The 26991-nt window shown below is 57.1% G+C and overlaps 9 protein-coding genes across 9 annotated transcripts; 4 read left to right on the top strand and 5 right to left on the bottom strand.

Annotated features, from left to right (window-relative positions):
• Positions 1 to 1220: 1220 nt before the first annotated feature.
• Positions 1221 to 1817, bottom strand: J7T55_004104 (uncharacterized protein; the record flags this gene model as incomplete). The annotated part of the gene is made up of 3 exons (XM_053144781.1): positions 1221 to 1513; positions 1650 to 1728; positions 1788 to 1817. The coding sequence occupies 3 exons, from the start codon at positions 1815 to 1817 to the stop codon at positions 1221 to 1223; spliced, it is 402 nt and encodes a 133-aa protein (XP_052992604.1).
• Positions 1818 to 2551: 734 nt separating this feature from the next.
• On the top strand, positions 2552 to 5137 carry J7T55_004103 (uncharacterized protein; the record flags this gene model as incomplete). Its single annotated transcript, XM_053144780.1, has 1 exon — positions 2552 to 5137. One exon carries the CDS (start codon positions 2552 to 2554, stop codon positions 5135 to 5137), a length of 2586 nt encoding a protein of 861 aa, XP_052992603.1.
• Positions 5138 to 6246: 1109 nt separating this feature from the next.
• J7T55_004102 (uncharacterized protein) lies at positions 6247 to 7963 on the top strand (the record flags this gene model as incomplete). Its single annotated transcript, XM_053144778.1, has 3 exons — positions 6247 to 6438; positions 6519 to 7223; positions 7346 to 7963. The coding sequence occupies 3 exons, from the start codon at positions 6247 to 6249 to the stop codon at positions 7961 to 7963; spliced, it is 1515 nt and encodes a 504-aa protein (XP_052992602.1).
• Positions 7964 to 8235: 272 nt separating this feature from the next.
• Positions 8236 to 9083, bottom strand: J7T55_004101 (uncharacterized protein; the record flags this gene model as incomplete). The annotated part of the gene is made up of 3 exons (XM_053144777.1): positions 8236 to 8791; positions 8904 to 8940; positions 9011 to 9083. 3 exons carry the CDS (start codon positions 9081 to 9083, stop codon positions 8236 to 8238), a joined length of 666 nt encoding a protein of 221 aa, XP_052992601.1.
• Positions 9084 to 16347: 7264 nt separating this feature from the next.
• J7T55_004099 (uncharacterized protein) lies at positions 16348 to 16770 on the bottom strand (the record flags this gene model as incomplete). The annotated part of the gene is made up of 2 exons (XM_053144776.1): positions 16348 to 16640; positions 16713 to 16770. 2 exons carry the CDS (start codon positions 16768 to 16770, stop codon positions 16348 to 16350), a joined length of 351 nt encoding a protein of 116 aa, XP_052992600.1.
• Positions 16771 to 17300: 530 nt separating this feature from the next.
• On the top strand, positions 17301 to 20467 carry J7T55_004098 (uncharacterized protein; the record flags this gene model as incomplete). The annotated part of the gene is made up of 6 exons (XM_053144775.1): positions 17301 to 17368; positions 17425 to 19393; positions 19484 to 19602; positions 19664 to 19743; positions 19803 to 19962; positions 20095 to 20467. The coding sequence occupies 6 exons, from the start codon at positions 17301 to 17303 to the stop codon at positions 20465 to 20467; spliced, it is 2769 nt and encodes a 922-aa protein (XP_052992599.1).
• A 149-nt stretch (positions 20468 to 20616) lies between these two features.
• J7T55_004097 (uncharacterized protein) lies at positions 20617 to 21558 on the bottom strand (the record flags this gene model as incomplete). Its single annotated transcript, XM_053144774.1, has 1 exon — positions 20617 to 21558. The coding sequence occupies one exon, from the start codon at positions 21556 to 21558 to the stop codon at positions 20617 to 20619; it is 942 nt and encodes a 313-aa protein (XP_052992598.1).
• Positions 21559 to 22320: 762 nt separating this feature from the next.
• On the top strand, positions 22321 to 23961 carry J7T55_004096 (tpr domain-containing protein; the record flags this gene model as incomplete). The annotated part of the gene is made up of 2 exons (XM_053144773.1): positions 22321 to 23319; positions 23386 to 23961. The coding sequence occupies 2 exons, from the start codon at positions 22321 to 22323 to the stop codon at positions 23959 to 23961; spliced, it is 1575 nt and encodes a 524-aa protein (XP_052992597.1).
• Positions 23962 to 24788: 827 nt separating this feature from the next.
• J7T55_004095 (uncharacterized protein) lies at positions 24789 to 26276 on the bottom strand (the record flags this gene model as incomplete). Its single annotated transcript, XM_053144772.1, has 7 exons — positions 24789 to 24819; positions 24955 to 25426; positions 25507 to 25563; positions 25616 to 25841; positions 25919 to 25954; positions 26028 to 26097; positions 26230 to 26276. The coding sequence occupies 7 exons, from the start codon at positions 26274 to 26276 to the stop codon at positions 24789 to 24791; spliced, it is 939 nt and encodes a 312-aa protein (XP_052992596.1).
• Positions 26277 to 26991: the final 715 nt, after the last annotated feature.

The following is a 26991-nucleotide window of genomic DNA, read 5'->3' as shown; positions in this document are numbered from 1 at the left end:
CTTCGTATGTCAGGAGACGAAGCAACAGCCTGCCAAAACGTCTCCAACATCTTCTACATCACTTTGACCTGCTGATTTGTTTTAGCGGGCACCCCACTCAGTACTCGTCTGGCCGGCGCCGGCGGCGCGCCGGCGATTGCCTGAGACGAACCAAGTTTCTGCGTAGACAAACATGCAGTTTGCTGTTTCTGTCATCCCAACTGATCGGCTGACTCTATTTCAATATGGAAACTGCAGGCCATCCAACAAGGGGCAGTGCAACAGACGATTTTTCATATATAATTTTAATCGCACGGTCAACACCAGTAGCGGCCAGATTTTTTAGGATGTCATTAGGGGTCCTACGAAGCAGCTGCCACTGACAGAGACCCTCCAAAGATAGAGAAGGTTTTTATTTTATTTTATTTATACAACACAACACATATTGAAAGGGCGCGCGCGCGTGCGTGCACACAGCTTGTATCCGGGTGCTGCAGCAAAAGGAAACTGCACGAGGCAGGCAATCAAATCTTGGGTGAAGCAACCAGTACCAGCCTACGACAAGATAGACACTCAGAAAACACGTTGCCTAGGTGCGTATGCAGAGAGATCGTCACAGGAGTGAGAAACAGGAGTCGAGTTGAGCGAGGGCAATGTGCGAGATACATTATCTGAAGTGCGCGTGCTGTGGGAGACGATGGGAGGCACACAAGAAGCTCGCCAGCTGCGATGAACCTGATGCAGATGCTAGGTGCCCGGACAACCTCGTCATGTATGTTGGTATTCCAAGGAGGCCCGAAAAGGGGGAATGCGAGGATTGCAGACGAGTCAGGGAGGTGTTGGAGAGTCTGGAGGACGGAGATGAATAGAGGAGGGATGAGAAACCCAGCGGCAACTACAAGAGAGCACAGTCTTGTAAGTGGATGATCCTTGGGCTGTTCGAAGGGCGTCATTCATCTCTTATTTCCTTTGGACGTTGCCTCGGCTCCTTGTCTCAAATGATGCGAACTCGATATCTCCTGCACCCCTCTCCGAGAGTGACAGGTTCGCCAGGCCATGGTGCTACCGCCTCGATCAGCCATGGAACTTTGCTATGCTGCTCCTCCATTGGGCATGGTCAAGCGTATCCCAGCTTTATGCCCTCGTGGCCGTCCACCATTGGCATGCGCATTAGGAGTCTACAGCATGACCTTTGACCCCACCCTGAAAACCAGGTTGGAATGCGACGCCTTGCCATCCCATCAAGCCGTTGTCTTCTTCTTCTTTGACTTGGTCTTCCGTTTTGTCCGAACCCTAGGCTTGAGCGCGAGCATGCCGGCCTTGCAGATCTCGGCGTAACGTGCGTAGAAGGCATCCAGGGCGTCAGACTGAACAACGGTAGCCAGTTTCATCTTCCTGCCGGCTTTCCTGTCTTCGCCGGACTTGCCGTTGGTGGCGCGGACAATGACAGGATAGGAGACGCCGTCATCTGTGCCTTTCAGATCAGCCAGAGGATCATCAGCCGCTGGCACGGGGGCACTGGAGCCATGGGCCACTACAAGGGGAAGTTAGCATTTTTGACCAGAGCACGAACGGTGCACCTGCCCCTATGATTCTGCCAACTGGGCGTGCATCGTGCCTGATGCCGGCGAGGGATGCGCACTAAGCCGAGCAGGTTGGGAGGGTCGTACTTCGTTTCTGGCTCAGGAAGACTGAGCCATGGTCCTTGCCCTTGCGAGCTGTGAAAAGGTCGCCGAGCTTGGTGAAGAACTGATTGGGCTGTTAGCCAGCTGCGCGCACAAGCAAGGTCTTTCCTGGGGCGGCCATACCTCATCGTGGGAGAGATGTGGCTCGGGCATGATGATGAGTAGTCGAGCCTTGACGGAAGCAGATGGGTTGATCCACCCCTCTCCAACACAGTATGACCGGGTGAAAAGATTGATCAGGGCCGCATGAGCGATGAGTGATATGCGAGTCTTGTCATCAAAGGTCTCGGACACGTTGAAGGCGGCGGTGGCTGAAGAATATCTGGGTAATGAGTGGGTGAGGTATGAGGGTGTCTGTCTGGTGAGGTTGGCAGTGGGCCCGCACAGGCAAATGTTAGCGTTGCCCCAAGCTCCTCGACTCCCGCACAGGCGGGTACCGTGTTGGAAATGTACAGGTACATGTACACACAAGTAGCCCCATGTCAGGTCCACAGTTGGAGGGCTAGGGCCCACCTAAAATTCAGACCGTCGAGGCTGGTGTAAGACTACTCGAACCATCCCGTTCTTGCTTGCGCTTAGTACTTTGCATATAATAACATTTTTTTTTATGAAAATAAGAAGAGCCCAACAACGGTTCAAACAGCATTGGACGGTAGTATTCACCGTCAAGGCTGAGAGAATCTGACCTATGCAGAGACCTTTTTGGGAGGAATAATTCGCAAAACACCATCAACCGCGTAGGGGTAGCTGCCTCCAGGCGACGGCTGCAGCTGCAGAAAGACTCCCCTGTTCCTCGTCTCCGGTCTCATAGCCTATCATCATACACGTTGTGCGCCTTGGTCTTCGGCTTTTGGTCTTCTGCCCCCGTGGGGACGTCTCGGTGCACTATGCCTCCTCCAAAGAGAGGACGTGAACCGCTCCGGCCAGCCCTTCCGGCCAGCCTCCTCAAGGAGGTCGGCAGCAAGCCCACCTCAGACTCCCGCAGGCCGTCGCAAACTCAAACCCGAAAGGACCGGCGGAAAGCCGAGAGGACCCAGAAGCGCCATCGCGATGCTTCCAAACCCAAGCACAAGCCTGCTGCTGTTGCTGCTGTTGGCAGTGGCGGTAGGCGTCGGCGTGGTTCGAGTGAATCTCTTCCACACAAGCCTCTGGCCATGAAGAAAGCTCCTGAATCCAGCAAGCCAGCTGCTCCAGTGTCGGATGAGGAGGGCGATGAGGAAGAGGATGAGGATGATGATGATGACTTCGGCGGCTTTTCGGAGGAGCTCTCGGATGAGGAAGAGGAGCCCCGCAACTCGCTCCCGTCAAGGGCAACCAAGGACAGGCTGGCTGAAGATGATGCAGAAATTGCAGATCTCGAGAGGAAATTGGGTATCAAGCAACGAAAAACTTTGCCCAAATCGTTTCATGAGGATGGCCTTGACGAGGTTCTGGGTGAGTTGGCTGATCAAGACGACGACGAGGCCCTGGTTGCGAAAAGAAAGAGGAAGGCCGAGGCAGATGAATGGCTGGCACAGAAAAGGAGAAAGGCCACACAGCAGCCTGCAGATGACAGCGACGAGGGGAGTGACGACGACTCCTCCTCTCTGGCCGGTCTCGAGCATGGGAGCGACTTGGACGATAGTGATGAATTTGACGATGACGGGGATGTCTTCGATTCAGAGCACGAGGCGGAAGAGGCGCCCGCGCGGAGACGTGAGAACCCGTACGTGGCTCCAGTGCCAGCAACACCGGCCGCGCAGAAGTACGTCCCTCCGGCGCGGCGTCAGGAGAGCGGCTCGGACGCAGAGCTCTTATCCCGCATCAGGAGGCAAGCCCAGGGGCTCATCAACCGTCTCACCGAATCAAATTTGATTGCGATCCTCGGCGACATAGAAAAGCTTTACCGGGAAAACCCACGGCAGCATGTCACATCCGTGCTGACCGACCTTATTCTGGTCCAGATCTGCGAGCCTACCAGCCTGCCAGATACTTTGTTGATCCTACATGCCGGATTCGCGACTGCAGTCTACAAAGTCATTGGACCGGATGTGGGAGCCCAGCTGGTACAACAGACGGCCGAGAGGTTCCACCTTTACTACGCCCAGGTCCCTGGGGATGCGTCACGGGACGTCTCGAAACACACCTCCAACCTCATCACATTCCTGGCGGAAATGTACAATTTCCAGCTCATTGGGTGCAACTTGATTTTTGACTATATCCGACTCCTACTGGACCATCTGACCGAGCTCAACGCCGAGCTCCTCTTGAGGATCGTTCGAATGGCAGGGCAGAACCTGCGACAGGATGACCCATTGGCGCTCAAAGACATTGTGGCCCTGATCCGACCGGCGGTCAACAAGGTCGGCGAAGCGAACCTCTCTGTCCGAACCAAGTTCATGATCGAGAGCATCAATGATTTGAAGAACAACAGGGTCAAAGTGGGGGCGAGTGCGTCGGCTGTGAACCAGGACCACACAACGCGCATGAAGAAGCTACTGGGCTCGCTCAACGCGAGGAAGCTCAAAGCAACGGAGCCCCTGCGCATCGGCCTGAGGGACATGGAAGAATCGGACAAGCGAGGCAAATGGTGGCTTGTCGGAGCGAGCTGGGCGGGCCGGGACGGTGCCGCAGGGAAACAGGACAAGAATGACGGGGCCAAGGGAAGAGCGGGGGCCAGTGGCGAGGAGGAGGAGGAGGACGACGACTCGGAGAGCACCACGCTTGACAGTGACGAGGAAATGGTGCCGGACCTGCAGGCGCTTGCGAGGGAGCAGAACATGAACACGGACGTGCGTCGATCGATATTCATAGCCGTCATGTCAGCGAGTGACTACGAGGACGCGTATGGGCGGGTGATGAAACTACGGCTCAGGAAGGACAGACAGAAGGAAGTGGCATATGTGGTGATGCAGTGCGCGGGAGCAGAGCAGCAGTACAACCCTTATTACGGGCTGGTGGCGCGCAGGCTGTGTGGAGACGGGAGGATCAGGTTCGCGTTCCAGGACAGCCTCTGGAAGCTGTTCCGACGGCTGGGTGAGTCGATATTCGGCGAGGATGCCGAGGAGGAGGAGGACGACGACGAGGAGGACGGCGAGGACGGCCGGGGAGAGGGCGAGGCGAGGGAGGCGCGGCGCATCTTCAGCGTGGCCAAGATGTTTGGGTTCCTTGTGGCCAACGGGGCGCAGGGGCTGGGGGTGCTGAAGTGCCTCAACCTGCCGTATCTGAGGGCCAAGACGCGAGACTTTGTCGAGGTGATGCTCATCACACTGTTCCAGGAGCTCAAGGCGGCGGGCGGCTCGGCCACAAAGGTGTTTGCGGCGGTGGCTGACATGGCGGAGCTCTCCAAGGGGCTGCAGTGGTTCCTGAGGAAGAGGGTGCGCAAGTCGGACCTGCTCACCAGCAAAAAGGAAAAGAGGCAGGTGAAGCAAGGCTGTGACGAGGCCATGACTGCGCTCGCCGCCCATGAGGAGCGCGCAGGTGGGGGCAATTAATTAACTGACAGGCTGTAGCAGCAGAAATTTGCTAGATAGAGAGACAGGGTGAGAGCTGTTGGATGTCACCTGCGAAGACTCATTCTCGGTAATTATTGGCTCCATGTCTCTCTCTACTCGACGACGTGCGGACAACGTGGGAGAGTATGTAGACTATGTGATGACACGATACACCTAGGTTAAAATTAGACAGACCATACAATCCAACGCATACATGCACACACACATTCCCACATGGACAGAGAGAGAGAGAGAGAGAGAGAGAGAGAGAGAGAGAGAGAGAGAGAGAGAGAGGGAGAAACAAAGAGTCTCTGATCTGGAGCGTGTGGTATATCTTAGATCATCTACTGTGTAATATCTAGACTATCTAGTCTACGTCGGTAGCGGTAGCCGATGGGTGATCAGTCATCAACCAGCACTACGCCGACGGTGGGTGACTCCCGGGAACCTTGGACGGAAAAGAACGGGTCTGGGGGGAAGAGAGGCAGGGTTTTAAGCCGGTCGGCCCAGCCGATGCAGCCCCCAAACCTCATGTATCAGGCCCCAACCGTTGAACGGGAAATCTCCAAAAAAAAAAAAAAAAAGAAGAGCTCACATCAAACACTGCTTGCTGCTTGCTGCTGCTGCTGTTGCTGCTGTGTGTGCCTGTCTGGACCGTCTGACCGTGCATCTACACCTTCGTCTCCAGTCCAGGTGAGGTAGGTGACTTGTTCTGTCCTATCCCGTCCATCCACCCAATCCTTATCCCAGCCCAGCTCAGCCAAGCTCGCCTTCGCCCCCCCCCCCCATCTCCCCCAACCCGGAGGCCCGAGTCCACAGTCTACACGCAGCCCACAGCCCCCAACCCACAGCCTCTAGTCCCCGAGTCCCGACTGCTGCAGCTGCAGCACGATCAATTCTTCTCCCGCATCGCCGCTCTCAACTTCGAGTGCCTTCCCTCCACGCCCCGCCCTTTTTGCCTCCTGACAGACCACTGACAGACTCGTGACAGTCCTGTCCAGCCCAGCGGTCCTCCTGTCTGCTCGACTTGCTTTGTTGTCTCGGGCGCCGCCTACACCACACCACAGCACAGCATACCTACACAGCCAGCATAACATACTATACCCGTCATGCTCGCAAGCCGGTTAATACCGCGGACTGCGGTCCGCTCTGCTTTCACCAAGCCGTCCCTCCCTACTGTCGCAGTCCCGAGATGGCGACGCTCATACGCCACCGAGGCTGAGGAGAAGGACCTTGTCATCATCGGCGGTGGTGTCGCTGGCTACGTTGCCGCCATCAAGGCTGGCCAGGAGGGTTTGAAGGTGCGTGCAGCTTCCCACCAGTCTCCGTTGCCCTGCCTCCCGCGCCCGCCTGCTAACCCATCTCCACCCCCTTCCAACAGGTCGCTTGCATCGAGAAGCGCGGCACCCTTGGCGGCACATGTCTGAATGTCGGCTGCATCCCCTCAAAGTCCCTCCTCAACAACTCCCATCTCTACCACCAGATCCTCCACGACACCAAGAACAGGGGTATCGAGGTCGGCGACGTCAAGCTGAACCTGGCCAACCTCATGAAGGCCAAGGACACCTCCGTCGCCGGCCTCACCAAGGGCGTCGAGTTCCTCTTCAAGAAGAACGGCGTCGAGTACCTCAAGGGCTCCGGCTCCTTCGTCAACGAGCACGAGATCAAGGTCCAGCTCAACGACGGCGGCGAGACGAGCGTCATCGGCAAGAACATCCTCATTGCCACCGGCTCCGAGGCCACCCCTTTCCCCGGCCTGGAGATTGACGAGCAGCGCGTCGTCACCAGCACCGGCGCCATTGCCCTGGAAAAGGTCCCCGAGAGGATGGTTGTCATTGGTGGCGGCATCATTGGCCTCGAGATGGCCTCGGTCTGGTCCCGCCTGGGCTCCAAGGTTACTGTCGTCGAGTTCCTGAACCAGATCGGTGGCCCCGGCATGGACACGGAGATCGCCAAGCAGGCCCAGAAGATCCTGAAGAAGCAGGGCATCGACTTCAAGCTCTCCACAAAGGTTGTCGACGGCGACAAGTCGGGCGAGACGGTCAAGCTGAACGTTGACGCCGCCAAGGGTGGCAAGGCCGAGTCTGTAGGTGCTCCCTCCCAGGCCAGGTCTGGCCTCTCCGCAGGCCGCGCCTGCTCGTCTACAGGACGGAGTGTCTCTTGAGAGGGGGGATTTCTTTTGCTGACCAACATCTCTTCACTACACAGCTCGATGCCGACGTCGTCCTCGTTGCCATTGGCCGCCGGCCATACACCGGAGGACTAGGCCTGGAGAACATTGGCCTCGAGCTTGACGAGCGCGGACGTGTCATCATTGACCAGGAGTACCGAACCAAGATCCCCCACATCCGGTGCGTGGGAGACGTCACCTTCGGACCCATGCTGGCCCACAAGGCCGAGGAGGAGGCCGTTGCCGTTGTCGAGTACATCAAGAAGGGCTACGGCCACGTCAACTACGGATGTATCCCATCGGTTATGTACACATACCCCGAGGTGGCATGGGTGGGCCAGAGCGAGCAGGAACTCAAGGCAGCCGGCACCCCCTACCGTGTCGGAACGTTCCCCTTCAGCGCCAATTCCCGTGCCAAGACGAACCTGGACACGGATGGCCTGGTCAAGATGATTGCAGACCCCGAGACGGACAGGCTTCTTGGCGTGCATATTGTAGGTCCCAACGCCGGCGAGATGATCGCCGAGGGCACGCTGGCTCTGGAGTATGGTGCTTCGTCCGAGGACATTGCGAGGACGTGCCACGCGCACCCCACGCTTGCTGAGGCGTTCAAGGAGGCTGCGATGGCGACGCACGGCAAGGCTATCCACTTCTAAGCGGAGAGGATGTATATTAGGTGTCTGTTCAGCATTGTACATGAAAACCACGCATCACTGCTAGGACGGGAGAGTCTAGGGTCAGGTGGTGTGAAGGAGTAATAATGATAGAGCAGCTAAGGGATCAAAGAGAGGGAGAGGGGGGGGGGGAGAGAGAGAACAGAGCGAGAACAGAGAAAGAAAGCCGAAACGGGAATAAGTAAAATGTTTCAAAGGCACAATTCTCAAGTTTGTGATTGATGCCAGTTTCCCCGCCCAGACTAGTCTTGATTTCACAAGTGGACATTGCAGGATGGGCAGCTGAACCTGTTCAGGTTAATCTGAGCCCCAAGGCCAGCGCCAGATGAAGGGCCGTTGAAGCCATGGGCGAGGTTCAGGCCACCGCCGCACCCGGAACTGACGCCACCAAGACCGAGCCCAAGGCCGTTGAGGAACATGCTGACGTTGTTCAGGCCTCCCAACCCTGCCAGCCCTGCCAGCCCTGCCAGCCCCGCGGCGCCCATCTGCGATTGCTGGTGGACGTGGTTGGCGGGAATGACGAAGACGTTGTTGGTGCCCATGTGTGGCTGTGTGGCGGTCGGACAGGTGTGGACGCAGGGAGCCAGGCACCTGTTGACGGGAGCGGCGCCGTGGCAGTGAGAGGCCGGCGAGGAGGGCGAAGGGGTGCAACCCCAAAGGGCACCGCCGTGGCAGCCTGCGTCGCCGAGGCGGGTGAGGTGGTTCTGCAGGATGAGACGGGCGACGAGGCTGGAGACGGTGTCTAGGCTGAGGCCGTTGAGGCTATTGGGGTCTCCACCGTTGCATTGCGGGGAGAGAAAGTCGTGATTCCTGCGCGAGGGCGGCCCGAGGTGGTTAGATGTGACATGGAGGAGTGCATACTTGGGTGAAGGGCCGGGGTAGGGGAGACGGGAAAGATGAGAACAAGTGGCAGTCGACGTACAGCCTACCGCTCCGGCTTCCGTATCCTGCACCGAACGCTGGACCGGCACGTCAGCATGGTGAATCGTGAAACGACCCAGGGATGGGTGCGAGGGAAGGAAGTATTACTCTGCTCAGCCCAGCCGCCTGGCTGGTGGACGAAGGTGTAGGGCCAGTATGCGCCGCCGGGATAGCGAGGCATGGTGGTTGCTGTACCAAGTGGGCGCCCACAAGCTGAGAAAAAAGGATGAGGTTGTGGGAAGCACGTGGGTCATGGCGTTTAAGCGGGAGCGCAGTGCGATATGTTATACACGAAATCCATAGCTTGTAGCTTCTTGGACATGACACGATAGTCTATAATGTTTGCTGTCGGCGTCACACCATTTCTACACCTCCACGACCTGGGCGAGCCACGAGTTTGTGAGTAGGGGACGGTGACTAGACAAACATGCACAAGATCTTAGTGAACAGTTTACCGAGGGTTTTATTTGAGACGAAAAGGCGGTCACCAAACAGAACCAGAACCGGATTGTCGTCTAGACAGAGGACGTGGACGTGGACGTGGACGTGGACATGGACGAGGAAGAGGACAAGGACAACATACCGTGCGACTGAGTCCATGAGAAGAAGAAAATATATAGAGAGACCCCCAGTACGTAAGGTGAGGCTTGGGTCAAGACGCATATGGAAGACGTAGATAATACAGGCGCATAGTACGTCGACGGCTTGCGGTCGATTGGATCGGAGCGGCCTCGGCGTTGCATGACGGAAACTCGGGGCCGGGGCCGGGGCCGGCGCATGTTGGGCCAAGATAATCCGACAGTCCGTCGGCCCACCTCCGCAACGCTCTGGGTGCTACTGTTGCCGCTGTTGGTGCCAATGCAGCAGCAGGAGCACCCAGAACATCAACTGTCTACGCCGAGATTCACCATCAGCTACACACAGGCAAGCAAAGCAGCCGTCCCGTGCGAAACAGCCGAAACAGTTGCAGTGCGGGCCGATACCCGCTTGCCCTAGTCGAGCGAGGCAAGGCGAGGCGAGGCAAGGCGAGGCAAGGCGAGGCAAGGCAAAGCAAAACCCAGCAAAAAGTCAAGCCAGTCAAGTCGGTCGAGTCGGCCAGGTCGTACGATCACCATCGCAATTGCCCACCGCCAACGCACCAGCAATCGACTGTTGGCCTGTCCATCGTATCATCCAGCTCTTCCTGTCACCTACTGGCGGTCCATCCATCTCTTCCTCTGCTTGATTTGGTTTCCCTCTTCACTCCTTCTCGAGGCCGACTCAATTCACAGAGGCCCAGCCTTCCCAACACGACACGGTCGCACCCTGGCTTCGATGTCGGTAGCGAACGACAGCCTCAATTGCCCTGCCCGACCCAAACCGACCCAAAATTGACGCGAAACCCCGCCATGGACACCAGCAAGCGTCGGGCACCAGCCCGTCAATACCCCGTCATGACCCCGAGGGAGGTCGAACGCCTCATAGCAGATGGCAGGACCATTGTTATCCTGGACCAACATGTCCTCAAGGTTGATGCTTGGATGAAGTACCATCCTGGCGGCGACAAAGCTATTCAGCATATGGTCGGGAGAGATGCCACCGACGAGGTCAACGCGTCCGTCCACTCCCTTCCCTCGCTCCCTGTCGCACCGTCCTGGATGGCTGACTAGAAACCTTTCTGCGCAGCCTTCACTCCCCCGAGGCACGGGCTATGATGAACAAATATAGAATCGGTCGGATCGACCATAGATGGAAGAATATGTTGCCCCCTATTCAGGGCGGCGTCTTCACCCCCCAGCCAGGCCCTGATGGTGGCTTAGATGACCCCGGGGTGGAGTGCCCCCCGAAGGACTCCCCGACCTCTAGTCATGCTAGCTCTCGATCCGTCTCGCCTGTGTTTGACGCACCTGGGAATCATGGACAAGCTCTGCGCAGCCGCAAGACTGGCGCCGCCTCGCCCTCGTCCATGCGGCCATCTTCCGCCACCTCGGTCACATCCGCTGACGACGATTCGGATGGTCACGACTTCAGTAAGGACAACCCAACAGATGGCATGAGCCTCTTGGACCGCAGGACAATGCAGGAAATCAACCAGGATCTTGAAATCTACCCGGCCTTGGACCCTGCCACACAAGACAACATCGTGGACAAGTACCGCCAGTTGAATGAGAGGATCAGGGCCGAGGGACTCTACCAGTGCAACTACTGGGCCTATGCCGTCGAGTGCTTTCGCTACACCCTGTTCTTCGGCCTCTTCGTCTTTTTCCTACGCTGGAGGTGGTGGGCTACGAGTGCATGGTGGCTTGGTTGCTTCTGGCATCAGCTGGTCTTTTCTGCCCACGATGCCGGCCACATGGGCATCACCCATAACTTCCACGTCGATACCGTCATTGGAATCATCATAGCCGACTTCGCGGGCGGCTTGTCCCTGGGCTGGTGGAAGAGGAACCACAACGTGCATCACATCGTGACCAACTCCCCTGAGCACGATCCAGACATCGAGCACATGCCCTTCTTCGCCATCTCGCACCGCTTCCTCCAGAACCTGCGCTCCACCTACTACGAGCGCGTCATGGCCTATGATGCGTTCGCAAAGGTCCTATTGAAGTTCCAGCACTACTCTTACTACCCAATCCTGCTCTTTGGCCGCTTCAACCTCTACCGTCTCTCGTGGGAGTACCTCCTCGGCCGGCAGGCTCCACGGAAGGGTCCAGCCTGGTGGCACCGCTGGCTCGAATTGGTGGGCCAGGTCTTCTTTTGGTACTGGTTTGGCTATATCGTGGTCTATAAATCTATCGACACAAAATGGGCCCGCTTCGTGTTCGTCATGGTGAGCCATATGGTGACCATGCCTCTGCATGTGCAGATCACGCTATCCCACTTCGCCATGAGCACCGCCGAGCTGGGCCCGGATGAGTCCTTCCCGCAGAAGATGCTGCGGACCACCATGGATGTGGACTGCCCCTTGTGGCTGGACTTTTTCCACGGTGGGCTTCAATTCCAAGCCATACACCACCTCTACCCGCGTATCCCAAGACACAACTTGCGCAAGACGCAGAAGCTTGTACAGGGGTTCTGTGAGGAGGTCGGAATCCCCTATGCGCTGTATGGCTTCGTGGGCGGCAACAAGAAGGTCATTGGCCGCCTGGCGGATGTGAGCAGGCAGGCGGCCATCTTGGCCAAGTGCCAGCAGGTCCTGGCCGAAAGCGGCGATCCACTACATCATCACTGATGTAGTTTACGAATTATTGAGATGATTTGAGGTGGTCCGGTGATTCGATTGTGTCGTATCATTCATAGTGTGACTCGAGAGATCGCCGGACAACACCATGATGAATGAGGGATATGTACATACACGTTTCGGAGTCTACTCCATGAAGAAGCCTCTTTTGGCTCGGGCGCGGTCCCTGGTCGTGAGGTCGCATTTCAATAAACGAAGACGAAAGCTATTGGGCCGCGACTCATCGATATAATTGAAGCAAAGCGTGGCGTAGTTTGGCTAGCTCGAAGACTTGGTTGATTGTGACTCCTGCAGGCCTCCCAAAATTCGAATCTCTTTTTTTGTCTTGGTTGTTCCTTTTTTTTTTTGCAGCGCCCCTCTCGACAAGCGAATTGGTGATGATCATTATGTGCCGGCGGATCAAACGTGCGCAGCTGTGGGCACGACTTTGAGGATATGATACGTCGCATGGCAGCGAGATATGCAGGACGCCGTGCTTGCCAGATAGGCGAGCCTCAGACAGGTCCAAAAAAAGGTGGGAATTGGCAGCTCGCTTACGCTCGGCAAGCGACCCTCCTCTCCCTGGCAGCCCTGGGCAGTCAATGTCACTCATGCCATGTGGCTCTCGGATGCAGCAGTACAAGGGTTACAGTGGGCGGATGCACGCCATTTGCCCAGCAAAGGATGATGGGTCGCATCGTCCGGTTGTCAGGCGCGCCAGGGCCCCAACAACGTCATGTGACGTGAAGGACTCCGCGAGCTTGTTCTCCTTTGCTCTCCCTCCCTCCCTTTGTGTTTATTTGCGTACTGCGGGAGTGGGGACAGACTCCCGGTCGATCTTGCTGCAGCCCCATGGTGGAACTTTAGACTTGAAACAAACAAATAAAGCGATCACCGTGTTCCGACCGGGGTTCGCCAGAGGCATTCAGGGTTCACCGACAGCGAGCCGGGACGCCAGCCACGTTTTGTTTCTTTTCTTGGTTTATTTGAAGTCGCTGCCAAGAGGTGAACTGATAGGGGAGAAGTAAGTTCAGCTCGCCTGAGGGCCAATCTGCGCTACGTTTGTTATTAGAAGCACCATGTCGTTTACTTGCGGTAAAGTTTCGTGTTGGAATGAATGAGATGCAATAAGGACAGGGGAGGGGAAGTTGGAGGGTGACGTGCAAATCTCAAGCAGATCTGCTCTTTTTTCCCCCACAAAGGAGGAGGGGAAACAGAAGAAGCAGGGCAGCGCAGGAGATGACCGGATGTGTGCGCTTCGGTGAGATCGGGGTCGCACAGGCGTTGAAGTGCCAGGCAAGGAGAGGGGGGGAGGGGTCACCGAGTGACGTGACACTCTGCGCGTCTTTGTCGTGCAACTTTCTCGCTTCCCCGGAATGGTAATCCTGAGTTCCTGAACCTTGCCATCCAGGCTCAAAGGTGAGCCCCTCAACATTCCGAAGCGGTGAGCCACTATTTGCCTTGGGCCCCCGGCTTCTGAAGACCCTCGATGTCGCAATGAGGCTTCAGCACCGGTGCGAAACGTGCGCTGCGACTCACGCATAACTATGTGCAATAGCATTTTGTTCTTCGTCGCGCTTCCGCATCCCGCCGCCGCAGATTTGCGCACATGGCACAGCAGGGTTCAAGCACCCAGCCTACCATCGAGACGTGGAACACGCAGAAAATGACAGGCCGGGGTCCCGGTTTATCAGGCCCCCACACCGTTTTCCCTGGTCACCCGGCATGTGTCGGTTCGCGAGGGAACCATGAATGCTGCGTGTTCCTCGCTTCGGGACTTGATTTGCTGCATTTAGTACGGCAGCGACGAAGCCCATCGGAACATTTTCCTCGTGGTCTTGCTGCAGTGTCCCGTCCGACTGATATTGCTCGGGTACGTACTCGTAGCAGCCGGAAGCGTGGCCGACGTGTGTGGACTCATTAAAGATAGTGGGCCAGATCGTAGCCCTCCTTGGGACGTGACAACGTACCCTCAGTGACAAGACATGGGTCGTCCGCTATGGAGCTTGATCCTCGCTCCAGCTCACAACTCTGCCTCTGCTCGGACCAACAAAGCAACGATGCCAGGGGACGTTCACACCGAGTTTTCTCGACATGGCCACCGTTGTTGGCCTTGCTGGGCTGAACCACGCCGTATATATCAAGGCGAAGGGACGCCCGTGTAATGGATCTGAATATGTTCCCCCATCTGTCACCAGCGCGAAACGAGCCTTTCAATTCTGCAACTAGGCCCACGACCACACCCAAAGACGCAGAGAATACAAACCCTTAACTCCATTTGCTGCTCTCTGCTTTCGCCCTTGGGTGCTATTGTGCATCCCAGGTTTCAACAGCTTGTCAGCGCCTCACAGCCAAGATAGCCAGTCTCTGTTCAACTACGTGCGCGCATCAGAGCCACAAGCCCGCCAAGCATCATGGGTAGAGGCAAGATGGATGAGGCTGCCGCCGCACGGATACGCAAAGCCAGGGGGGAGAAGGTTGAGTGACCCGCCGACAACCGTCTCAAATGTCTGGTCTCTAACCACACTGCTGCAGGACGACTTCGCAAGACGAGCCGCTATGGCTGCCAGAACAAATAAGGACAGCTCGGGACAAAACGGCCAGGGTGGAGGGCAGGGCGGAAGCAGCAGTGGAGGTCAGGGCGGGGGAGGGAGTAAAAAATGAGAGTCTGTTGGCAGGTTACAGCTCGGAACAATGGCCGACGGGCTCAGACATTGATATCCTGGGGGTAAGATGCAACAAAAAAAATGGGGCGCATTTCGGTCTCTGGAGTGGTTGTCAACGCGGGGAGTAAGGTTTGCAGAGGAAGTTGGACATGGTCAGGTCGCAAGCATCCGGTTGGGCGCTACCGGGCAGCGAGTGGAGTTTGGAGTTCACAGATCGTCAGCGCAGACTGAGAGCGACGGGGTTGCCGTTTTCTTCGTGCGGGAGAAGGCATTATCGAGTAGTTGGATGTACTGCTATGCCTCCTCGGTGGCTGTCCGATGTCACGCTCAGACGGAGTCCTGCTATTGCCCTTGGGAACTTTACCCAGAGATGGCGGCTGGGTCAGTGAGGCATCGAAAGACGCCGGTCACCTCGAGGTGCCAGTATGAATGCCGCATCGTATCAGCAAATAAGCACCAGCATTATCAAAAACTCATCTCGCAACATTGCGATGACCAATTTGCCATGGTGGCTGGGGTTCACCGATGTAGCCCTACGAACCACCTTTCAAACGACAGGGACGTTGGTGACGTGGAATCTTCAGGTGACACAGCGTTGTGCGTTGTGCCTGCGCTTTGTCTGAAACTGAGCGCGACACCGGAACGCTTCCGAACTGGCGGCCGGTCAACCCGGTCAACCCGGTCAGGGTCGGGTGATTGTCGGGGCCCTTCAGCCCTCCCCCGGCTTTGGCTTACAAGGCAGACTGGAGGGAGATGGCGAGCGACCCGAGCAGGCTTCGAAAATGCCTGGGTTAGGGGACGGGGAAACCTGTTACAGCTAGGCGGTAGTGTGGCGGTTTTGCATTCGCATTCTGCTTTTGCCTCCGAGTGTGGCCCTCGTTCCTGCCACCCGGCTTCACTTCCTATTGTCTGGGGAAGAAAGAAGGTGGCAGCCGGGAAAGAGAGCCAAGAAGATCTCGTTCGACGAAGACCCGATGCCGGCTCGGAGCGCTGAGAGAGGCGTTCCCGCAGGCCTGGGCATGCTGCGCTCGTGCATGCGTGCGTGCGCGCGGGTGCCCAGGATTATGGGAAGCATGGAGCCGGGTGCGATGGCGTGGGGAGAGGCAGCACGGTCTGAGCAGAGCGACGGTGGAGACGAGCCCTGGCGTGGAAATGTTGAAATTGAATCAGGAGTGCAGCACTGCGTACGCCAGTAGTAGCAAGTGGCATGTTGCAGACAGGGACACAATTTAAGGTTCTGGGGCACCGGCTGACGTATCATCGTCTGAAAGCCAGGGGAAAGGGGCCCGGGACAGGCGAAATTGTCCAGAACGCCAGGCTGGCCGCCGACCCCCGGAGCACAGTGGTGATTTGACCTCGGGAGGCGACGAGACCACGAGACGACGAGACGGACAAGGTAGCCGTGTCAACGGGGTGCCATTCTCTGTGGCAGCAGTGTAGCATGGCAACAGATGGTGCTTTTCCATCCCCAACAACCTTGGCACTCAGCAGATTTGGGCGCTACATGAGCGCACGTCATGAAATTGGCTGATCGAAAGCTGAATTGCCGGCTTGTGAAGAAGGCCCGATGTTGCCTTCTCTCAATTGACTTTCTCAGTGCCCCTGCCAGACGACTTGAGAGTTAGGAGCAGCACACTGATGTGCCACGGAAATTTATATGCTGGAGTTGAAGCAAACACAGATGTTGGTGCTCTTGTTGTTGGTGGCATGACGTGGTTGTTGGTCTTGTTGTCGGCGCCGTCGCTGTCGCCGTCGCCGTCGCCGTCGCCGTCAGGATACCGGCCGAGATGTTGTGACGAGGAGCTGGAGGTGAAGGTTGCAACGATCGATCGGCTGGCCAGAGAAGGAGGCGCGGCGAGGCGGTTGCACGGCGCTGATTAAGCAGCACTCGAGCTCCCTCAGCAAGACCTGTCGCTCGAGCGGGGCTATCTTGATAAAGACCTACACAGTAGGGGGGGGGGGGGGTACCCCAGCACGCCCAGCACCTGGCCAGGCGACGTCATCTCACTGGTCTCACTGGTAGGTCGCCCACCCAAATCCGTCTATCTACCAGAGCTGTAATCAGCGTGACGGTGCGGTATGCAGATGCCTCCACCCCACATCCTGCAGCCCTGCACCCCTGTACTGCTTGACGACGGCACCCAGCCTCCTCCAACGTCAACAACCAACCCGACCAGATATGCTGTAATGTGCTGATATTGCCGACATCAAGTCACTCTTGCTTCGAGCCACTCTACGCATCTCTTCGTCTTTTGCCCATCGCATGCCTGTGCACATCTGAGCCGACATTGCCTGCCTAGGTATCCGCCTGGAGGGGCCTGCCCAGGTCGAGCTCGCTCTCCGCGGTCCGCACACCGACGATACCCATCCCAACATCCAGCTTCCACCACCGACACCAGCTCGTCTCGACCTCTCTCTTCCTCTCCCTTGCCGGCTCATATGATCTGACAAGCAGCTCACAGTGCTGGGCTGGCCTTCGTCTCCATCGTGGCGTGACGTGGCTTGACGCGCTGTGCCGCGCTCTGCAGGAGCCATGGATCCAAACGTCCAGCGTGCCCTAAACGACAAGCTCTACGACAAGCGGAAGGTCGGCGCTCTCGAGTCTGTACCATCACCACCATTCCACCTCACTTGCCAGCTGCTGAATCCCCTCTCAGGCTCGAACGCGTCATTCGTGAGCTAGTCGCGGCCAAGGACTATTCTAGAGTCACCGCTGTTCTTGACCAGCTTTGTAACGAGTATGCCTATGCGGTTCACCAGCCTCATGCCCGTAACGGCGGTCTGATTGGCCTGGCAGCCGCTGCCATCGCTCTTGGCCCGGAGCTCCCACGCTATCTCGAGGTCATTGTCCCGCCCGTGTTGGCTTGCTTCACCGACCAGGACGCACGAGTTAGGTACTATGCATGCGAGGCCATGTACAACATTGCCAAGGTCGCCAAGGGAGAAATACTCAAGTACTTCAACCACATATTTGACGCCCTGTGCAAGCTAGGCGCCGACTCGGAGTTGTCCGTCAAGAACGGTGCAGAGCTGCTAGACCGGCTCATCAAGGACATCGTCTCAGAGTCTGCCGCGACCTATGTCAGCGTGCTCGAGCTCCCAAACACAAGGGGCGACGGTCTTGATGACGAGATCAACAACGATAAGGACATTGTTGAGGAGCCACCAGATCTTCCTACTGCCTTCTCCTTGAAGCAATTCATTCCACTGCTCAAGGATCGTAGCTACACCATCAACCCCTTTACCCGCACCTTCCTTGTTGGCTGGATCACCCTCCTCGATTCGATCCCAGACCTCGAGTTGGTTACATATTTGCCCGAATTTCTCGGGAGCCTGCTCAAGTTCCTGAGCGATCCGAACCGGGACGTGCACCAGGCGACCCAGGCTTGCCTCGACAAGTTTCTAAATGAGATCAAACGTATAGCTCGGATAAAGAAGGGCATCGCCGAGAGCAAGAAGTCAAAGGGGGACGGCAAGAGGAAGCGTGAAGAATCCATCGACAGCGGTAGCGTCCAGGCTGGCCTTGAGGAGGGCGACGAGGTTGCTTCGACCTTGGCCGCCGAAGAGGACGAGACCAGCAGCGAGGATGACTGGGTCCCAGGGCAGGACGTGCAGGTCAATTACAAGGCCGTCCTCGAAATACTGACCAACTTTCTAGACCAGTCCAATACGACAGCAGCCCCGAAGCCGGGCGAGCGCGCCGTATTGGCAGTCACAACGGACGAGGATGGCTTGCTTGAGTCCTTGAAATGGATCGTCGAATTCCTGGATATCTGCCCCGAGGAAGTCCTGCCTTTCACACCAAAGATACTGGCCCATTTGCTCCCCGCAATGGCCAGTGGCGTTGAATCAATCCGTCTGGCAGCTGCAAGGGTCAACAATGCACTAATGAACTATGTCGTTTCGCTTTCAGATGAGCCAGAGCTATTTCTATCGCACCATCCATCAAGAGCCGCGGTCGCGGCTGAGCATCAGGATGGGGCATCTAGCAACCGGGCATCCCTATCCAATTCTCGGGAACTCGATACTCGGAGCCCCACACCGAACTTGAAGCAGGGGCAGTCACCCGCCGACGGAACACCGAGGGGACCAACGCCTGCTCCCTCAAACCATCCACAGGCGGACCTGGACTACGCAGCGGCTGTTAATTCTTTGACCTTGCTATTTCTGAACGATCACGAGGCCACCCGCGTTGCGGCCCTGACATGGCTGATTATGCTTCACAGGAAGGCGCCGCGAAAGGTTCTCGCCTTCAACGATGGAACCTTTCCTGCGCTGCTGAAGACACTCTCCGATCCAGCCGAGGCAGTGGTGACCAAAGATCTGCAACTCTTGTCCCAGATATCCAGGAACAGCGAGGACAGCTACTTCACCAACTTCATGGTCAGCTTGCTCCAGCTCTTCTCCACGGATCGGAGACTATTGGAGACTAGGGGAAACCTCATAATCCGGCAGCTGTGTGTCAGCTTGAGTGCAGAGCGCATTTATCGCACCCTAGCCGACTGCATAGAGAAGGAGGAAGATGTCGAATTCGCTAGTATCATGGTACAGAACCTCAACAACAACCTCATCACGGCTCCTGAGCTCTCCGAATTACGGAAGAGATTGCGGAACCTCGAGTCAAAAGTGAATTTCTTTTTATTTTTTTATTTTTAAAAAAAGTCCATTGCGTGCATGGCATGGTTTCAGTGCTGGCGCTAATCGAGATTTCCACAGGATGGGCAGACCTTCTTTGTCGCCCTATTCAGATCATGGTGTTACAACGCCGTGGCGACGTTCTCGCTCTGCTTACTTGCGCAAGCTTACGAACAGGCGTACAACTTGCTTCAGATATTGTTGGTCAAGTCCCGCCGGATGACACCGTGTTGGGCGGTTTGCTGACGCGCTGGAATTTAGTGCCGAGCTGGAGATGACGGTTAACATCCTCATCCAAATTGACAAGCTGGTCCAGCTGCTCGAGTCACCTGTCTTCACATGTAAGCGTTGGCCTCGTGTCTGCCTCAAGTTGCAGGGTCGGAGCGCTGACTCCTCACAGACCTTCGACTTCAATTACTAGAACCGGAGAAATACCCCCATCTTTACAAATGTCTCTACGGACTTCTGATGCTCTTGCCACAATCATCCGCATTCGCGGCGCTCAAGAATAGGTTGAACAGCGTCAGCTCTATAGGATACTTACACATCGCACCAAGACCGTATGTCCCAACGAATGCGCCTCTATCACACTCTCGACAAGGGTCTGTGGTGGAGGCGATTCAATCTCTTCAAGCCCCTTCTTCACGTCCAAAATTCAGTACAGGATTTGATACTCATGCTGCACATCTCAGTAATGCCGCGACACCGAGTTCAGCGTCGTTCGACAGACCCAACCGACTCAAGGGTCGAGAAGAAGGCATCATTCGCTGGGGTGAACTGCTTGAGAAGTTCCGCAGCGTTCAGGAGCGCGCGAGGCGAGCGCAGAGGTTGGGGGGCGATCGAGACGATCAGCCAACTCTGGGAGTGGGGGATCTGCGTATCCTGGACGCGGCCGAAATGGCTCCTCCCAAGACAGTTGTTGGCCGCCCCGGGGCTGGGCCGCCCGTTCCTGTAAAGGACAGCCCTGTGCCGACGCCGCCAGCTGCTAAGCCCAGGTCGGGTCTCGGTAGGCAATTTGGGAGGTTGGGGGCCTCAGTGTCGGGAAGGGGAAAGAGAGGGCCATAGTGATAATGTTTTGATCATCGGGTATTGCTTCGTGTCTGGCCAAGTCGGCATAAACACACCTTGATGATGGCGATAGTGTGACGAGGACGAGGTCGTCTGTAACCGAGGAAATCATACTGCACAAAAGACGTGTCGTTGGTCTGGGCGTATCATCTTGTCTTCCTCGGTGTCTCCCTCTCGACGAGTCCTTCAAAGACGGCGTCACGCCGCTCTGTGATAGTGCGCAGTTCCTCGCGAAGCCGGTCCAACTGCTGACGGGCACGGCCCACATCCGCCGGCAAACCCTCAAACTCGTTAACCTGCTGGTCTAGATGGCGCCGGAGATCGAGGAGCTCCAGATACTTTTCCTCTTCCTGCTTGACTTGTTGGATGGTCGGGTTGGGCACGCCAACCGTCCGCGCCAGAGAAGCGACTTTATCCTGCATCTCGGGCAGCTTCTTGGCTATGGCCTTGACCTTGCGCTGCAGGTTCAGGTTCTGCTGGGCTAGATCGGCTGGGGCGCGATACTGGTCACCGCAGACGTCCTCGAGCAGTTCGTGCAGCCTAGCGGATTCGGACTGGGCCAGGCGCTGAAGGGTTCCAACCCTGGCGACAGCTTGTTCCATGTCAAAAATGCGCGTCTGCAGGTCGATCAAGGCTCGGGCCAGCCTTGCTGGCTCCGGAAATGCCATGCCTAGGTGCCCAGCAGAAGAAGCCATGGCATCCAGCGCCGTCTTGCCTTCTCTGGTGAGGTTGTCCTCGATTGCGGCGTAAAACACGTCCTTCAAGGCGGTGAGATTTGTTGGCACTTGGCTGGCCTCATGACCTACACCGTGGTCGGCATCTCTGGCTGTCGAGATGTCCTCGAGTGCGGTGGCGTCGACTTGGCTGACCAGACGACGATTTTCATCAGACGTCTCGTTGAGAGCAGCCAAGGCGAGAAGGGCCTTGAGGGTGTCTGGATTGCGTTCAAACTGTGGGGGAGTGCGGCCGTCGAACTTGGATGTGAGCCAGCTGTCGACATAGTTCCAGTCTTTGGCGGTGGATGCGGCGAGGCGGGCGACGCTTGGTGAGAAGATGGCTGTGTCGGGCGGAAGTCGGGCCATGGCCATCTGTTCCTGGGTGTCAGACCAGGAACACCCTTATGTCAGTCTGCTAGATTTGCCGAACAATTTGTTCTAGGTTGCAAGGAAAATAAAAGGCGTTGGAACTTGCAATGGACGCGATGTGGTTGGGATGAAGGGTGCACGTGCGTGTGCGCGTTGCTAGTCTATGTACATATCTAGATAGGCGGGACGGTACTGTGCTTGGGGACTTGTGCTCCACATCGGTACCCCAGTCGGCCATTCCCAGTCTACACTAAGTCTTAGCTGGTCATTTGTGGAATTGACAGACAGGTACGGTGCAGGAAGTCTCCAATAGGCCACATGTCTGCATGTACGGAGTACGTACCGTACCGCACCGCACCGTCAGTACCGTCAGTCTACCACGTCCGTGTCCTCTTTCGGATCTAGATCCGGCGCATCGACTAATGAATTCCATAGCCTCGATCCGATCCCCAGCGACACGGGTCAAAAGGCCAACTTTCCCTTTCCACCTACCGCCGTCTCCATTGCTTTCTACTTCGCCATATCCTTCATAAGGACAATTGCCCTGGCACCTTCATTGCCTCGGTGACTGGCCCGATCCATTCTTTGTTGTCTTTGTGTCTGCCTGCTCCTGTGCTTGTTCACTTGTTCAGCCTGTGCCTCACAGCTTCAACTTGTCCGCCTCTCTTCGCCCATCTCCCGCCCTTGCGCAACCGACCGACACAGCACACCCTTCCCCCCCTCCTTCCCACCAAGGCCTCTTTCGTTTCTGCATAAGCGACAGCCATGCATGTTCGACTCTCCACGCTGGCCCTGGCCGCCAGCCTGCTATCGTTATCGCCATCGATAACCATGGTGGCGGCCCTGTCTGCCAAGGACATCCCCTCCGACACTCCCATCTCCGCCCTGCTCAGCTCAGCCCAGCAGCATCTCGCCAGGGGAGAGACGGGCGACGCCCTCGTATACTACGATGCCGCTGTCGCCAGAGACCCCAGCGACTACCTTACCTACTTCAAGCGCGCGACCACCCATCTCTCCCTCGGCCGCACCTCCCAGGCCGCCGACGACTTTCAGAAGTGCCTCCAGCTCAGGCCCGGCTTCGAGGGCGCCCACGTCCAGCTGGCCAAGCTGAAAGCAAGGTCAGCCGACTGGGATGGCGCAAAGGAGCAATACACAAATGCCAACAAGGGCCAGGGCTCTCCCGAGATGGACGAGCTGCTCGAGGCCCAGGGCGCAGCCAAGCTGGCCGAGGCCGCTCACGCAGCTGCCAACTGGGACGAGTGTGTCAACCAGGCCGGCGTGGCCATCATGGTCGCAAACCGCGCCGTCTCCCTGCGGGAGCTGCGCTCGGCCTGCCGCTTCGCCAAGGGGGAGGTCGAGGAGGGCATGGGCGACTTGCACCACATCGTCAACCTGAAGCCTGGCGACACCTCGCCCCATGTCACCATCTCGGCCATCACTTTCTTCGCCCTCGCCGATCTCCAGCAGGGCATGGCACAGATCAGGAAATGCCTGCACTCCGACCCCGACTCCAAGATTTGCAAGAAGCTGCTCAAAGAGGAGAAAGCAATCGAGAAGACAATTGCCAAGATTGAGAAGGCTTTTAGCAAGAATCAGCCCATGACAGGAACCAAGCTTCTGATCCCTTCGGCCGAGGAAGCCGGCCTTATCCAGGAGGTCAAGGAACAGGTGGCAGAACTCCGACAGCAAGGTGTTATCCCCGCAGCCGCGCCCAACTCTCTCGTATCCAAACTCGTCGAAATGGCTTGTCAAGGTTACTATGAGGTGAGTTACCCAACGACGCCGTCGGTGTTGGAGCCCCCTTTCGTGTTGACTGACATCGTCTCGCAGATGAACGGCAAGAAGGCACAAGATTACTGTACTGAATCCACTGCCTTGGATGAGAACTCGTTCTATGGCTTGCTCCACCAGAGCAAGAGAGCGCAGGAGTCTGAGGATTACGAAGGTGCTGTCAGGTTCTTAGAGAAAGCCAAGGAAGTGAAGCCCGAGAAGCAAGACGTCGTCAACCCCCTCCTGCGCGACGCCCAGATCGAGCTGAAGCGAAGCAAGACCAAGGACTACTACAAGGTCCTGGGGGTCGCCCGCGACGCGGACGAGAAGCAGATCAAGTCGGCCTACCGGAAGCTCTCCAAGCAGCACCACCCGGACAAGGCCGCCAAGCAGGGCCTAGCCAAGGAGGCGGCCGAGAAGAAGATGGCGTCCATCAACGAGGCGTACGAGGTGCTGAGCGACCCGGAGCTGCGGGCGCGCTTCGACCGGGGCGACGACCCCAACTCGAACGAGCAGCAGAACCCGTTCCAGGGCAACCCCTTTGGTGGCCAGCCGTTCATGTTCCAGCAGGGCCAGGGCCATGGTGGCCAGCAATTCCAGTTCAAGTTCGGCGGCGGGTCACCATTTGGCTTCTGAATCTAGATCTATGGCGTTTAATACTTTTTTGTGCTTGCATGGCGTTTAATACTTTTTTGTGCTTGCATGGCGTTAGCTGCTGGAGCGGGATCCAGAGGGGGCGGGGCTCAAATAGGCTTGAAATGAAGATATTCACGCAGGGAAAACGATGGGCCGAAGAATATGAAAGCGCCTCGAGAGGGGCGAACTGGCTACGCGTGAGATAGTGCATCAATACGTGTAGCCAACATCAAGTCCACATCATGAGCTGATTCTGGCCCCCACGTCTCATTTCTGTCAACCTTTTTGCCGGCTGGCTGGGAGTCTAAATATCTTCCCGTCACGAAGCCGCCCAGAGACAACGCAGCTGCTTCAAGACGCGGGCCTAGAGACGGGTGGGGTATCAAAACACACATCCAGGGTTCTTTTCATTCACATTGTCAGTGTGGCAGGCAGGAAACAGAACGACAGACGCTTGCGACCCGCTCTATAGATCTAGTAGTACCCGCACATCCATATCATTCATACATTGCAGCCTTGCGATTTATGTACATATAAGGGCGCTTAGCCCTTGCTGAACGCCGAATGAGATCGTCGTCAAAAGACGTCGGCCCAAAGAACGGACGTCTATGATGGCCCATCGTGCACGGGTCGGAGCTCCGGGGCAGGGCGAGGCGGACGGGGCCGCGCAGCAAGCGACGGATGCCGCAGTGATTTGCGGCACAGCCACTGTGGGTTCGGATCGGTGCCGACCCGCTGAAAGACGGTTTTCAGATTCGCCATGTTCCAAGACCTGTCGAGGGAGATACAGGGTGAGAAATTACTTTCTCACACTGGTGATGCCCTCATTACGAATCGTTTGAGCGGATGAAGTATGCCCTGGAGTGCGCAGCTTGTCAGCAAGCCGAAACAGCCCGGGCCACAGGCGTGCGAAAGCGAGGGTGCGTGGATCATAGAAGAGGTTGAGTAGAGAGGAAGAAGGGGGGGGGGGGTGACAACGTAAGAGACACTTACTTTGAGAACTCGTACGCCGACCAGCAAATGGCCGTGCTGGGCATGGTGGTGACGATCCTGGGCCGGACGCCTTTGAAGAAGCCCCTAAACCCCTCTCTCCGGTACAGAAGCTGGCATCCTGCTTTGAAACCGTTCACTGTTCTCAACTCGGAATCCGTAGCTGTGCCCCTGGTCTGGAGCATAGTTTTGATGACATCCATCGGCGTCGTAAGGCCGGAAGCGAAACCACCGGCAACAGCACCAGCCACGCAGTGCGTGAAGGGATCATATTCCTTACTAGGGTTCATGGTGGTGGATATCGACTCGTAGGCGAGAAACTGGAGAGCGGTGAAAGGCACGGTCATGGAGAGCGTGGTCGGATACGAGACATAGAAGGCGCCGAGCCCCTCGGTCCTGTAGACGTACTTGGCGCAATCGAACAGAGACCGGTACATCTTGCTCGAGTTCTTGATCTGCATTCTCTGCTTGATGACTGTTGCAACGTTGTCAGCGGCGCCGTGACTAGCCTCGCCGAGCGGGCTGCAATAGGCCACACATGGGTTTGTCTCGTACCATCAAAAGGATTCATGAGCGCATCACTCGCAATGGTTGCGGCGGCTCCACTGGTGGCTACTGGGGTCAGCTGCTGGATATGCTGTGCGCTCCATAGCGGGACTCTAACCTGCTGCCAAAGGATGGTGCACGCCGGCCTTGTTCCCGCCCATGACGTGTTTGACGGCTTCGTAGGTTGCGAAATATACGGCATGTGCCGGCCCTGCGCCAACGACCACACTCGACATGCCTCGCCACAAACTCAGGACCCCTTCGCCGGTGGCCATTTTGTATGTCCCTTGTATCACACCGTTGTAGACGGCGGTGGGAGACGGATTCAAGACTTGCATTCGAGTCTGCGGCGCATTGTTGGTTAGGTGGGATGATCGACCCAAGGGCTGCGATGGAGGAGCCCCCGCGGGGGCGCACGAACCTTGATAGCATCGATGGGGTACATGACTGTGTGCTCCTGTTGCTGCGGTCAGACTCTCGACTCAAGCGTGGGAAGGGAAGACGGAGAGGGCTGGGCGGGCTGTACGTACGGCTATACCGGCGAAGGCACCGGCAGCCATGTTCTGTAGCAGGCTGAAGTTGGGCGGTAGCGATTCATAGCTGCGGCGCGGCCGAGGGCCAGGTCAGCATGTGTGTGGTACAGGACAGGTGGACATGGGGCGGGCGGTAGATAGCTTGTCGAGCCGTGGTTGAAGAAGCCATGTGAGGGCTGAGGAGCCAAGGACAACTCACTCGTAGTCCTCTTGGTCCTCGACGGGCTCGGCATTGGGCTGGGCCATTTGGGCCGCAGCGGCAGATGCTTCGCCGAAGGACTTCTGGAAATCCAGGTTGGTAATGACGGAGGATCAGGGGCCTTTCGTAGGCGACGGGCGGAGGCAGAGGGCAGAAGTGTCGAGTGGCCAATGCAGGGCGCTGGATGTTCCTAGAGATTGGCGCAAGAGTTCAGCTCGAGGTGTCGCGAGGCGGACGAGGCAGCGGTTGAAGGGGAGCAGGGTGCTCGATATCTGGAGCTCTCGCTTGATGTGGTGACGCAATGCAAGGAGGACAGAGTGCAGGCACAAGCACACAAGTACAGGACAGCTGCCGCAATATAGGAATTGAGAGGAGGGGAGAGAGAGTAGGACGTGGCTCCGTGGGGGAGGGTGCCAGTGCCAATGGCGGTTGGTGGTTGTGATGTGATGGTAATGGATGGCCGGTGAAGAGGATTTCTCTTGACCAATGCAGAAGGTTTGCGCAGAGGCAAATGGGGCGCACGTACGGACGGATTGGATTACTGTGTACGGTAGCACAGCACAGCACAGCACGGCCCAGGCGCAGCGCAGTAGCTAGCTCGTGGACGGGCGGGCAGGCGGGCGGGCAGGCAGAGAGCAGGTCCAAGCCGGAGCAGACGGGAACAGAACAGGTGGGTGTGTGAATTTCTCAAACAGACAGCCAGCCAGCGCCCCAAACTCAGCAGCAGCAGCAGCAGCAGCAGCAGCAGCAGCAGCAGAGCAG

Source organism: Diaporthe amygdali (genome assembly GCF_026229845.1).
Source record: "Diaporthe amygdali strain CAA958 chromosome Unknown NODE_18_length_871485_cov_64_394520, whole genome shotgun sequence".
NCBI lineage: Eukaryota > Fungi > Ascomycota > Sordariomycetes > Diaporthales > Diaporthaceae > Diaporthe > Diaporthe amygdali.
The sequence above is the reverse complement of the archived record's forward strand: the minus strand, read 5'-3'. Positions and strand labels throughout refer to the sequence as shown.